At 48.1% G+C, this 14,635-nt stretch overlaps 1 protein-coding gene across 6 annotated transcripts in view; it reads right to left on the bottom strand.

Moving 5' to 3' along the window:
- LOC139754241 (uncharacterized) overlaps positions 1-14,635 on the bottom strand; it is a 310,706-nt gene that overhangs the window by 247,557 nt on the left and 48,514 nt on the right. For all 6 annotated transcript variants that reach the window (XM_071671559.1, XM_071671563.1, XM_071671560.1 and 3 more), the window contains exon 3: positions 8,930-9,253. In XM_071671559.1, coding sequence (XP_071527660.1) covers positions 8,930-9,253 — 324 coding nt within the window. The remainder of the gene's footprint in view (positions 1-8,929; positions 9,254-14,635) is intronic.

Raw genomic sequence — 14,635 nt, 5'->3', positions numbered from 1 at the left:
TTCTGATCCAAATATCAGAAAACCAGAGCAAAAAAAGAGCTACCATATTCTTTCGTGAGCGAAACCCTCAGCGAAGCTAAAGTCTTTAATGTTTGCCTCGAACTCTGGATATGAAGGCATTGCCATCCTGATAATATATTAGGAAGGTCTGAGGTATTATTAGTAGCAACTAAATGCACACCAAATCCTATACCAGTCACCTTTATCACCACACAAGTTTTGATACTCATCTCTCCCTTTATCTCCTTGTACCTCCAACTATATTCCTACATGTCCTCTTCGCCTAGCTATTGTCCACCAAGGGTCCTCCATAACCGTAAGCTCATGACTGCTTCAAGCAAGTCTTCCCCATACCTTGTCTCATTCTTCATCTGTTCTCTTAATACTAACTATTACACGTAGCTTATCCACGTCTGTTGCCCCTCATCTCTACTTACTGTCTGGTCCCTTGAGAGACGACGTTCTTCCCTCACATCTACCACCTCAAATGTTGGGGGCTCAACACGCCATCCAGCAAGCAAGGTACTCAACCATTCAACTCATCCGTCAACACGCCATCCAGCAAGCAAGGTACTCAACCATTCAACTCATCCGTCAGACCTGTACGTGCACCTCCGATCGATCCTACTCTTTGTGCAGGAGTCTACTCTCAACCTCAACCTCCCCTCTACCGTCCTCAGTCATCACAACAACCACTAAAATACCTGAAACTCACTGACAATGTCCAGTTCCGGACCTTTCATGGTGACAAAGCTACAAAGGACAATCCAGTGTTACTCTACTGAGTGACGGTGATTTCAGAGAGCTGTGGGAACGTTATGTACGAAATAACGTAGTCCCCCGACTACGAAGTTGGCCTCTGAGGCGTGTAATGTAGGTGAGGGTGACCAACTTGTTGTTGGGATGCTGAAGCGCACATCACTATACATCAGCCTATATAAAGTCACATGACCGTGCGTCAAATACCCATAGAGAGTTGACCTCTGTCTCCAAAATGAACTATTGGTGAGGCCGCAAATTAGTGGCCAAAAACCTGACCTCTAACCTTAAATTGAACCATGACGTGGACGCGCTTTTCGACGAGGGCAATACAATACTTCTATTTCAAAGAATCGAATTAGAAAGAAAAAAAAAGAGAAGAAATTCCATGTAGTTTCAGAGGTGGCCATGTTACAGACAGACTGCAGGAAGGACATAGCTGGCCATGGTGGCAGCTAGAGGGATACGAATACAGTGATGGAGGCTGAGTGTGATGGAAAGTGATGGTGAATGGTATCATGGTTGTAAAAGACATGGTCGATCAAAGATGGTGATGCGTGTGTGTGTGTGTGTTGGTGGTGAACACCCCCCCCCCCCCACCTCCGATTATAGTGATGGAGGATGGTCATCATGATGGAGTGGTGGTGATGATGGCGGAGTGTAGATGGAGAGGCGGGTGGCATGGGAGCAAAAGGCCCGCCTCCATCTCCCCACGTTTAAAGATGACCTTCCCGACAGCAGTCGCCTGGGAGGAGCCCTCCGACGCGACGCATGGCGACCCCCCCCCCAACACTCATGACGCATGGCGACCCCCCCCACTCCCCCCCACACTCATGACGCATGGCGAATCCCCTCCCTCCAACACCCATGACGCATGGCGACTCTCCCTCCCCCAACACTCATGACGCATGGCGAATCCCCTCCCCCAACACCCATGACGCATGGCGAATCCCCTCCCTCCAACACCCATGACGCATGGCGACTCTCCCTCCCCCAACACTCATGACGCATGGCGAATCCCCTCCCTCCAACACCCATGACGCATGGCGACTCTCCCTCCCCCAACACTCATGACGCATGGCGAATCCCCTCCCCCAACACCCATGACGCATGGCGAATCCCCTCCCTCAACACTCATGACGCATGGCGAATCCCCTCCCCCAACACTCCTGACGCATGGCGACTCTCCCTCCCTCAACACTCATGACGCATGGCAAGCCTCCCCTCCCCCAACACTCATGACGCATACCGACCATCAACACTCCTGACGCATGAATACTCTTTCTCAAATGTGCACGACGCATATCAAACTAATTCATGGCCCTCATACACCTTCAAACGACGCATGGCTCACCTTCACTTTCAGACATTCCGTTGTTCACTTTCACCTCAAAGCATGATTCACCTTCACGCTAAATCACTGTACGCGTCACTTCGAACTCAGAGTGAAGGTGCTTTTTCATTTGAAAAAATAAAAAGCATTGTTCACCTTCACCTACTATGAGTCACCTTCACCTAAGACTAAGGCATGGATGACCTAAATTTCACCTTCACCCTCAGGGGAACGCATATTCACCTACACTAGAGGCAACGTATGTCACTTTCCAAAGCAATGCACGCCTCACTTTCACTTCCTGGTTCCACACAAGGTTCACCTTCACATTCTAGTACTACACAAGGTTTACCTTCACCTCCTAGTACCACTCAAGGTCCACCTTCATCTCCCAGTACCACTCAAGGTCCAACTACACCTCCTAGTGCCACTCAAGGTCCACCTTCACCTTCTAGTACCACTTAAGGTCCACCTGCACCTCCTAGTGCCACTCAAGGTCCCACCTTCACCTCCCAGTGCCACTCAAGGTCCACCTTCACCTAGTGCTACTCCAAGTCCACCCTCACCCTCCAGCCATGCATCATGTTAGTGGCTTGTCCTTAATGCTGTGACTCTAATGCCACTGTTCTTAAGGAGTTCAGCCCCTAAACCGGTTTCTGGGGAGCTCGAAGCCAGACCACACTTACAAAACGATTCGTATACCATACCAAACCCAATCCACGAGCCGGCTAATCTCGGGCTAATCTTGTATTCCTAAGTACCCTCTAATATCCCATCTCCAATCACACCTGTTCTGACTAATAATCTTAAAATAATAAGAGCCTATCATGGAACACGGTCTAGTCATTGTAATATCCATTACATCTAATCACGTATGCAAATGAGTAGTCTACGACTGAATTATGGAGCGTTTAAGGTGAGATTTACGTCGCAGAGCAAAAATGTAAAGTGACCTTGAGGGGGATGTGTCGGCATCCTAATCGCACGACCTCCGGCAGGCGTTCCCAGGGTCCTTTACACATGGCCCAGAGCATCACTTCGAGAGGTCAGGTCAGGACAAGGCCCCCCCCCCCTCCTACTTGCCACCACTGACCCCCCCATGCCCACAGCTGATCCCTGTAACGGTTACAGTCTTAGACAGGGACTCGTTTAGTAAACCGTACCGCACACCACCGACTTTACAGGCCAGTAAAACAGCGGTTGTATGACTGATCACTATAATCATCAATCGAAATAGGCGCATCGTCCATGACAGAGCGTAGAACTCAAGCGTATGTCTATCTTTTTTTGTTACCAGCGGCAGAGCGGAGGAATTTTTGATAGCGTCCCATTCCTCATTCACCAGAGGTATGGTCCAGTCTGCAGACAACTGCTTGCGGTCACCAGAATGTGGGGCGGCGACGACCTCAGATCTGACGGTGATCTGCGTCCTCTGGCACGGGTGAGGATGGAGAGAGAGAGAGACGTCAGCTCGCATCATAACCACCAGCAGGTATGTTCTCCGCTGTGGTCGCTTAGGCACCGTCAGACTGAAACGATATCACCAGAGTCAGTAGGGTTCTCTGCGCTGGTGAAACTTTTAAGAGACGTCGCCGTGTGCCTCAGAGTAACCATTGATACATACATCACCTGCTGGCGGAGAATACGACATGACCTCGAGCCTAAATGTGAGCTTGAAGACATCACACTGCATCCTAAGCATCGGTCTTCGTATGGCTGAAGCAGGCGCGGACGGCGGGCGAAGCAGGTGGTTCCACTGCATCATACACAAGGTCATGTTATATATATATAGATACCTGTATGTAAATCATCGACTGGTGTTGAAGCTCATCCAGTACTGGTGTTACGTAGTGAAACTATCCTTTTTTTTTCCTTCATGCGCAATCTACATGGACATTTTTTTGTTCCCCGGTTCGTGGCAGTCTCTTTGGATCATAATTTCAATCTAGCAAAAAATAGATTTTGAATTCCGTGCAGGAGGAGCCGATGTCCCAAGTCTGGGGAGCGCTTGGCGAAGGCGGCAGAGTCGAGGACCAATCAGGGACGCGGGTGATGCGTGGCGTCTCGTGACTGGCTGGCGCGGCTGCCTCGCCCGCTGATGGACACGGCCAACGATTCCTTAATCATTGTTATTACTGTCGACCCCAACCCTTCATCCGCTCCACTGCCAACACATCATGGGGGCGGATTATAGACGGCTTCTATTATCTACAGTCTCATCTAGAGACGGAGCGACTATCGCTTACGATTACGGGGCGTTGAGGAACACGACTTTCGTCCTCAAACCACCACAGCGCAAGGGCCGAGGTCCTGAGAATAGGCGAAGCAGCGGCCTAAAAGAAAGAAAAAAAAAACACACATTCGTGCACACTGACAAAATGAAGGCCAGGTCGATGTTGCAAATGAAGGGCTGTAGATGGCGATGGTGCAGGTGAGAGAGCGCAGTTGGTGATGGCCCAAATAACACTAAGCCTTAAAACCAGGATATGCACAAGAGGGCGAGATGCCTCGACTTGAACAAGGGTAAATGTGAGGCAAAATCCAAGACTAAAATTAAATATCTTTAAAGACAGTTAAGAGGAGAATCAACCATGAATATTTTAAAGAAGCATTCATTTTCATATATAATGAATAATAAATTATATCAAACAGGATTCTGTAAAACACATAAATGGTCTCTCAGAAATTATGTAACGAATGGTATCATACTGCTTAACAACACTGTCCCCATCTATGTAGAACATAAATGTTGGAAACTATTACTGTCCTCCAGAAGATGCCCTCGTCATAGACTATCAGATCCTCTATTATCTGGCTTTCCTCTCACAAGGGTGCATTTACACCGTCTCTTGGCTACCGATGGAGACTTTAGGAATCGATCGTGAGCCCGAGAGAGTTCGATGTCTCCCAGATAAGCGGTTGGAGCCGCTCTTCACAACCACCGGTTACCCTTATGTTAAAAGGATCGGCTAAACCTGGTAGTAGGTTGCTGCTGGGCCTTCGAGGGCATTACGGGGGAGTTGGCGAGACGAGGCCATCACCCTGCATAGGTGCAGACAACAGTGACGTACATCACGAACATCAACAATTATCTTAATTGTGGGTTAGCTACGAAGTCTCACGCCACCTCTTCGCATATAATTTCAAGTTAAACCTCTCCAGCACGACTTTCTTTTAAGCCCTCAGCCCGCTTCTGTAACTTGCCATTACTCTACAGTCCATATACAAGGGTAATGACCCATCGTGCACAGTGCTTGTATCTATGTACCAACGACATGGAAGCTTTCAGCTCACCTTTGTAACTTCCCTAATATCCATCTACGTGTATGTACTTCATACACTTGCGTTTGTCTCGAGTGCCTGTCATGTCGTCTCCAGACCAGAGCCTATGTACACAGGCAAATAAATTGGTTCAATATACACTGTATATCTTGTTCCTCCTTATGAGCTTCGTTCTGAATCTTAGATCAATGGCTCATTCAAGCCACTAATAGTACATGCGGAAAAGACGAAATCAATTGCATCAGTCTCTGGTAATTCAGAAGCACTAATTGAAAACAGAAATGTCCAACATGTCAACAGGACTTTACACTTCCATCAGGTATAAAGGTGGAGTTAGAAAATCTCCAATACATAAGCTTTAGACTGGAAAATGAAAGGGTAAAAAAAAAAAGAATTCTCAAACACTGGTAATAATAAGCAACATTATCTACCAATACGAAAAGCCACTAAGCAAAGGGAAGTCTACTGACATTACATTACCCAGGATGAGCATCAAATACCCAACTCCTCTCTCTGTGTCTAATTCACAAACACACACATATGATCTCTATTGGACTACAAGGGAAAACTCCTCATCATTAACATTCAAAAATCTTGAATTGAGCCAGAGATACAACCACCTATATGAGAAATGATAAAGTGGGTGAGGAAAGAGTCGAGTCTCTGTACTTTCATGACCTGATGGAGTTAGAGACAGCTGTATTATCTTACGTTGACGTGCGTTCGCCCACCAAGGTTGGACGACGAAGCGTTTACATGAATATACACGTACCTCTGTGTTGATGCTCTTGACCATGTCTTAACACGGGAGCCCCAAGTTGGTCTGACATCACGTGGGGAACGTGAGAACAAGAGCTGTCTTTGATTCACGTCCCCCTCAGTGATTTCTTATAATGCTTTGCCGTTTTCGTTACACAACCTTTCTGATCTCTTCAAAACTGCGCGACATGCACGAGCGAGGAAATGATGGACTTCGGGGATAGAAGAGAGAGAGAGAGAGAGAGAGAGAGAGAGAGAGAGAGAGAGAGAGAGAGAGAGAGAGAGAGAGAGAGGGGGGGGGGGGAGAAAAACAGACAGACAGACAGACAAACAGAGAAGCGCGACGAAACTGTGTTCCTTTCCGTCCAATGACTTCTCCCTCAGAGTGCAGCCAACCAATTGCAGGAGTCAACACAGGCACACACACACACACACACACACACACACACACATGACTGAGGACATGGTTAATGCAGACAGCATACATAAAATTTCAGTTGTAAAATAGTAGTGAATGTTCAAGAGATGGGTACCTCCCCGAAGAAATGGGTAATTACACACACACACAGAGTAATCAAGTACTGATACAGCAGTCAACACAGTTGGAAAGAAAATAAACAACCTCGCAATTTGTGGTGTGTGTGTGTGTGTGTGTGTGTGTGTGTGTGTGTGTGTGTGTGTGCAGTCCGTCCTCTACCAGTCCAACTGGGAACGAGAGAGGGTCACTTGTGGAGAAACGCAAACACGAACAGACCACTGGATCACTCCGAAAAACATACAAAGTTCTTCCAACACTATATACTGGCACCTAATCACATCCATTTGCTGTTCAGTGGAAAATACACATTTTTAAAACCGAGAATATTAAGTCGGTAACAGTAAATTCAAATCAGGTAATAATTAACCACGAAAATAATATACCAACCCATCTTGGGTGTACTTCAGGAAAGAAAATATAGTAATTGCTACATACAACCATCATGCTGGGAGTACTTACGAAGGGCACATGCGAGGCAAACATACTTTAAGTGAAAATTCATGAGACAACGTAGCTAAGCGTCAATTGTGTGTGTGTCATGGTAATGTCTAACGCATTTAAAACGTTCATGGAGCAACAGTGAAATACACTGAGTGACACGAGGATGTAAATCATTTTAAGAATAATAGCGTCTCGAATATTTTCCTTCCTCTTCTTCTGTGTGTGTGTGTGTGTGTGTGTGTGTGTGTGTATCATGGCTGACACTTGCACTGTCCGCACGTCCGTCAAACGGGAGTCACCTACTCTTTAACCCGCAACTCATCCCTGGGTCATAACTTGGAAGACTCGACCTCAGATAACCTTGACACTTTACGGTCGTTTCCCCAGCTTCTAAATGACGGAATGGCATGAGTTTCGACGCTCTGTTTTTTGGATTTGGACCGCGTTATGACACTTATAAAGAGAGGCTTAACCTACGGCCTAACTAACTTACCCTCATAACGTGGAGAGAAAAAAAAAATCAAACCTCTGAGTCATGGAACTGAATCCATTTTTGCCAAGTCTATTGAGATTCGAATGGCATAAGTTAACCTGTACCTCAGGTCTGGATTATGCTCGAGTTAAGTGACTTATAGTAAATTACTTAACCTGGAAATCAACATGGCACATAACTTGAATAAAAAACCTCTATCTATGGCCATGTTAGACGCGTATGTAAGAGTTGCTCAACGCTTACTGCTGGGTTAGCGTTGTTTATTGCTAGGTTAGCGTTGTTCATTGCTAGGTTTGAGTTGTTTATTGCTAAGTTAAGAGTTGTCTGCTGCTAGGTTAGCCTTGTTTACTCTGCTGACGAAGCAGAGGGAATGGTGATTTTTGCGTGACGGGTCTAAATAAGTATTCACCGAATTACACACCAAAGGTTATACGATGTCGCTAAACTGTCTTTGCCAGCCCACAATCTTAGTTAACTCAGTGACGAGTACATCTTATACAAGGTGACCCCACCGTACAGTACGGAAATGTCGTAGACCATTCTATAAACCAGTTAAATTTTTCTCTACAAGAAACGCACGTCATATGTATAACTACTCACGTAGTTCAAAGAAAGATACCGTAATGGAACGAATCATCAGGGCGTAATAACCCCTTCAACCGCCCGTCATCCAGCACTGTGCAGCACCAGGTTTGTTTACATAGACGGCCATAAAACAAAAGCGGGTCGGGAAGCGCTGGGTGACGCGGCGGTGGCTACCAAAACACGAAGGATAACAACGCTCTCTCTCTCTCTCTCTCTCTCTCTCTCTCTCTCTTGTTACACAAGAGCGTCTCGCTGCTGCCACTAACACCACCACCCGAGTTATGGGTTGCGGTGCCGCATGCGGCTTCATAATGAAGGAAACCAGCTGCTGAGTAAAATATGATGGAAGGGGCCTGCCCCGGCCGCGCGCGCGCGCGGGACCACCACCACCACCACCGCTGCCACGGGACGGTATGTACACGAATGTCGCCCCGCCGCCTCTCCCTTTCCTCCCATCCTACGCATGACTGACGCCCGGCCCGCATGCGGCACGGTAGCGTTGATTCTGAATGATCTATCCGTACAACTCTGCGACTCTTCAGTCTTCGGATAAAGAGGTAAAATCACCCCTACACATGGCTACATCATACCTCCATCTGTACATTTTCTTCCTATCATTCCCTTCTACGGCTCTAACTCCGTCATAACTCATAACCATCTCTCTTCAGTCTCCTCTACTATTTCTACCACTGCTTCTACTACTTCTACTTCTACTGGAGGCCTGGCTAGCCGGTCCCACCTGTTTGAACTGCTCCTCGAAGCTCCAGGACTGGTGACTCTGGTGTGGCTCGGGCGTGTGTGATGGCGTACGGGTTCCGTTCCCGGACGAGTCACGTGAACCTGCCGAGCCGGGAGTGGGCGGCATCTGAGAGGTGGGCGGGAGGCCGACCGTGCTCGGGATGAAGGGCAGGTGTGGCCCCGGCGGCACCAGCGACGGCGGACCGCCGCCTCTCATGGCGTTCATGAGCGCTTGTGGTGATGACAGGAGAGACTCCCGCTGTCGGTGTAGCGCCTCCGCCCGGAGCACCAGGTCCCGCGAGTCCTCGTCACCCTCACCGTCCTCCTGACAAGAAAAAAAAAATTGCAGTTCATTAAGCAACCAAGACATGTTCTGCCCGCGCCATATCAGTCACAATAGTCATAACACCACATGAGGCAGAGCACTGTATGCTGCCGAGGGGACCATCTCCACCTTCCAGTCCCCTCTCATGTGGCGTCCTCTAGGGCACATAGATGGGGCCATTTGTGTTTCCCTGGTGGAAATACGCCATCAACTCTCTACCACTGGCGTCGTCGCTGACAGCAGCTCTCACGACCACAGAGACCCCCTAGAACACCTCAGTCAGTTCCCAGAGCTGGACCACAGAGACTTGCTCCGCCACTATCAACCAAAGCAAGACGGTAGCCACGTACAACAGCCTCACTCCCAACCTTCTTCCTCATTCTACTGTCTCACTACAGTTCACCGAACGCCTTGGTGACAATCTGAAGGATAAACTGAAGTTGGAAGGAGTCAAGAAATAAGTGCTCTTAGGCCTAGACTGGCAATCCCTCAAAGGCGAGTGACAGATGTTTGTATAGCCTACGTATATGGGTAACGCAACATGGATTCCAAGCAGAGTATAGCGTAAGGTATCGAAATACCTTAAGATAAGATTCTAGCGGTCTTCTATCCTACCCCTACAAGCCGGGTTTGTAAAATACAAGCCAAAAGTATCACTGTCGTTTCCATAAATCCCTCACTGTCATTTACACAAGTCCCTCCGTCACTTACTTAAATCCCTCCCTATCACTGATATAAATCCTCACACACACACACACACACACACACACACACACACACACACACACACACACACACACACACACACAGCACACACACAGCACTGCACTATCAGCAAACACTATCACCTCACTCAACACACATGTAGTAACCCATCGACCAAAAAATGTTACTCAAAACAAGACTTTAAAAAAAAAGAATACAACCTTCATACAGGTTGGGACCAGCAACAGCCCGGTGAATCATCCACTGTGGTGCCAGCTCCCTTCCTCCCTCCCTCCCTCTCTGATGGTCTACACGTGACTTGTATAACAATAACATCTCAATTACAGACTACAAAAAACAGAATAAATTACACATTGATATAATCACACGCGGTAGTCGTGCTGGACAGCCATCCAAAGCTCCTCGGAAATTCAGTGTAATGTTTGCGTTCCCACACGCACACACACACCCCCACACACACACCCCACAAACCCCACCCTTACTCACTCACACTCTCCCCCCTATCCCCTTCCACGGACGGACGACCACCGCCGCTATAAAGCTAAGCCCGTCCTTTACGACCAAGTCTAATCCTCCTGTAGGGACGACCAGGTCTCTACGTAACGCTACCGCGTCTCCTACAGCATACGGGAAAACCTTCATGCGAGCGACTATCTCCCTTGTGCCAGTCTGTGCTTGAGGAAAAAAAAAAACCTTCATCTGTAAGGGCGACCACCTTTATAAAGCTATACCTGTCCTTCCTTCAACGACTCTGCAAAGACGACCACCTTTATAAAGCTATACCTGTCCTTCCTTCAACGACCCTGCAAAGACGACCACCTTTATAAAGCTATACCTGTCCTTCCTTCAACGACTCTGCTAAGACGACCACCTTTATAAAGCTATACCTGTCCTTCCTTCAACGACTCTGCTAAGACGACCACCTTTATAAAGCTATACCTGTCCTTCCTTCAACGACTCTGCTAAGACGACCACCTTTATAAAGCTATACGTGTCCTTTTTACCACGGCTTTACAAAAACGACCACCTCTGTAAAACTATGCCTGTCCTGTACGACCTCCGAATCGGTACGAACGAACACCTCCATACAGCGCAAGGCTGTCCCGGACCTGCGCAACAAGCGACCACCTCCCTATAGCGCTCTAAGCCTGTCACACACGACCCTAGAACCTACAAGAGCGACCACCTCCCTATAACGCTCTAAGCCTGTCCCACACGACCCTAGAACCTACAAGAGCGACCACCTCTCTACAGCAGCAGCCACTCCCCTAACGTCAGAGGGTTCTTAATGGTTAAATCTTATACTGTTAAACACGGAGATAGGAGAGTCAACAGCTGTATTCTAATGCTTAAAGAATAAATAAAAATTTGAGGAGGGCGTTGGAGCAGTTTGTGATTTATTAACAGACGCTAAGGGTTGGAGAAAAGTGGGTGGGGTTGCAGTAATTAGGGGTTTACGAAAGGATGATGAAGTGAGGTTTGATGGAGGACCACGTTGGGGTTGTCAGAGAAGTTGTATATATACTCATCAACCCTTAAATCAATGTTTATGGAGCCATGTTTACCGTTAACACAGTTGTATTCTGTCACTAAAATGCTCTTCGTAATCTCACTTGTTTTCATAAATTGATCTCCAAAATGCTCTTAGGAAAGTTCTCTTTGCTGGGGAAAAGCATTGTGATCAGGACATTCCTGGTTCGTTCCAGTCCTGGTTCGTTCCAGTCCTGGTTCGTTCCAGTCCTTTTTCGTTCCAGTCCTGGTTCGTTCCAGTCCTGGTTCGTTCCAGTCCTTTTTCGTTCCAGTCCTGGTTCGTTCCAGCACCGGTTCGTTCTAGTCCTGGTTCGTTCCAGTCCTGATTCGTTCCAGCACCGGTTCGTTCTAGTCCTGGTTCGTTCCAGTCCTGATTCGTTCCAGCACTAGTTCGTTCCAGTCCCGGTTCGTTCCAGTCCTGGTTCGTTCCAGTCCTGATTCGTTCCAGCACCGGTTCGTTCTAGTCCTGGTTCGTTCCAGCACTGGTTCGTTCCAGTCCCGGTTCCTTCCAGTCCCGGTTCGTTCCAGTCCTGGTTCGCTCCAGTCCTGGTTCGTATCAGGCGCGCTTCTGACCACCCCCAGTTCGTGCCACAGTTCTGGTTCGTGCCATCTGTCGTTCTCAATGGATCTAGTTCGTTTTAGGTGTGGTCACCAAGTCACTTCAGGAGGGTCAGTGGTCGCCGTGACATCAACAGCAGTGTCACTACCCTCCTCCACCATCACCATCACCACGTAACTCCCGCTCATCATCACTTTCAGTCATCATTATCAACACGTGACTCCACATTCGCTATCACCATCACCATCGTTCACCATAGCAATTGAATTACCGACAACATCACCACAGACCTTCAACAGACCTTCACCATCACATGACTCACTGTCACCAGTGCCACCACCATCACCAGCGGATCACCATCACTAGCACTGTCATCTAACACCAACATCCTCATTTTCACCATCACATGAGCCCCAACAACACGACACGGCCGACAACACCATCATATGACCTCCAACAACACCACCAACACCTGACCTCCAACACCACCACCACCATCACCACCACGGCCTCCAACACATCCCCGCCACATGACCTCCAACACCCCCCACCATATGACCTCCAACACCCCCACCATATGACCTCCAAGACTCCTTACCACATGACCTCCAAGACCCTTACTACATGACCTCCAACACCTTCATCACCAACACATGACCAACACCCCTACCACCACCAACACGGCCTCCAACACCCCTCACCCACCACCACACGACCTCCACCACCGCCGCCACCACTCCATATACAAGTCACTAAAACCTTGGATCGCTTCTTGGTTAATGCACGACCATTAGTGTTTATGGACCCGGCTGGTCGGCCTCTCCGTCTGGTGGGCGGTGGTGGTAGTGGAGGAGGTGGTGGGTGGGTGGTGGAGGATGAAGTGGAGGAGGTGGGTGGCATACGACCCTCCCTAAAAACCCCAGCCCAGGTCACTGACCTCGAGATGACCTGACCTTCCATACATCCTCAAAAGAAACACAGAATGCTTGACAATGCCAAACGCATTTTGTCTATACACACAAATGCTATGTTTATATCTATTTCGCCAAGTAATGCTTCTGAAGATTTACATGAGACTTAAAACTATAAGAGTTAAAGACAATTACCCCCTCAACTACATCAACGTGTTCACGTTATATAGCTGTGTCCACCATCCAAGACGATAACGGATCTGGTACGAACTAGAACTGGTGCGAAACAGAGTCGGCGTTAACCAGAACTGTTTCGAAACAGACATGGTACAAAATTAGGGTGATACGAGCTATAGATCATACGAACCAGAGCTGTGGTGCCAAAAAAAGAACCAGAACTGGCATGAAACAGGAGGTGGCACTATCCAGAACTGGCACGAACAGACTTGGTGCGAAACAGAACTGGTGCGACCAGTCTTGTCACTGCGGGTCCCTCCGTTTAACCTACGTTGTGCAACCTGGCCGGTCTGGTACACCTCTGAGCAAAGTGTCCACTTGTTTTCTGAGGAAGTCCAGAGGTTGGGTCATGTCCTGGTGTCCCGTACACATCTGCAGGAAGCAGGATGGACAGAGGTGGACATCCTGACGTAAATACAATTTTCCCTAATGTTTCCTGCAGCATCTCTGCTCTTCACTGGTTCTTATTTAGATATTCTTACGAGTCAGTCGTTCCAGCTTATCATTATGTGCTGGTCAACCACTAGATCTATCAGTACTGCCCATGTATACATCTATCTATCTCACGTCTACTTTCTAATGTGTACAGCTTCAGAGGCGTCGGTCTGTTCCAGTAGTACGAATGATGCATTGAATCGATTCGACCAGTTATGAAATGGACTCGGCCCTCCGCTCTCGTCTTCTGGCTCAACGATTTCTCCCCCGCTGTATATGGTGGTGTTAGCACACAGCAGTAGTCCAGTCGAGAGACATCAAGCGATCCCAACACTTGTCTTTGTGGGTCTTGCTCGTCTCGTTTTGAAATTTCTCAATACCCACCCCAGCATCGTATCATCGCAGAGTCGGCAGTTCTTCACTTGCGTTCTCCACCACAAGCGAGGTGGCCATCAGTTATCATCACTTCCAGTTCTCTGGTGCATCTCTCTCTCTCTCTCTCTCTCTCTCTCTCTCTCTCTCTCTCTCTCTCTCTCTCTGGTTCGGTTTGAGACGAGTACTGGGTACCTTCCGCATCGGCACTGAAGTCTTTCCACGCCAAACAATCATCCAGAAGGGGGTCACTGTGATACTTAATCTTCTTTAAGGTTTCAATGTCCTCAGCTGATAAGATCACAATACTGGGTCTTGGGTCATTCGCAAAAGGATGATGCATAGCTGCTTTGTGTGCTGCTATAAGTGGCAGATACAGGTCTGAGGAACAGCATGGGAGCAAGCACAGTTCCCTGGGGTACAACAGAGCTTTACCAGTGGAGGCAGCGGGTTGTGTAAGGTTAACTTTTACTCTTTGGGATCTGTTGGGTCTTCAATTGCCAGTTATTCCTTCTGTGCGCATTTCATGTACTGTTTCTCAAAGGCCTGGCCAGTGGTGTCTTGAATTGCCTCATCAGGACGAAGACCCATGACTAGCCATGAGGGAGAATG

This window comes from Panulirus ornatus, chromosome 16 (assembly GCF_036320965.1).
Source record: "Panulirus ornatus isolate Po-2019 chromosome 16, ASM3632096v1, whole genome shotgun sequence".
In the NCBI taxonomy this organism is placed as follows: domain Eukaryota; kingdom Metazoa; phylum Arthropoda; class Malacostraca; order Decapoda; family Palinuridae; genus Panulirus; species Panulirus ornatus.
This window is presented reverse-complemented; position numbering and strand designations above follow the sequence as displayed.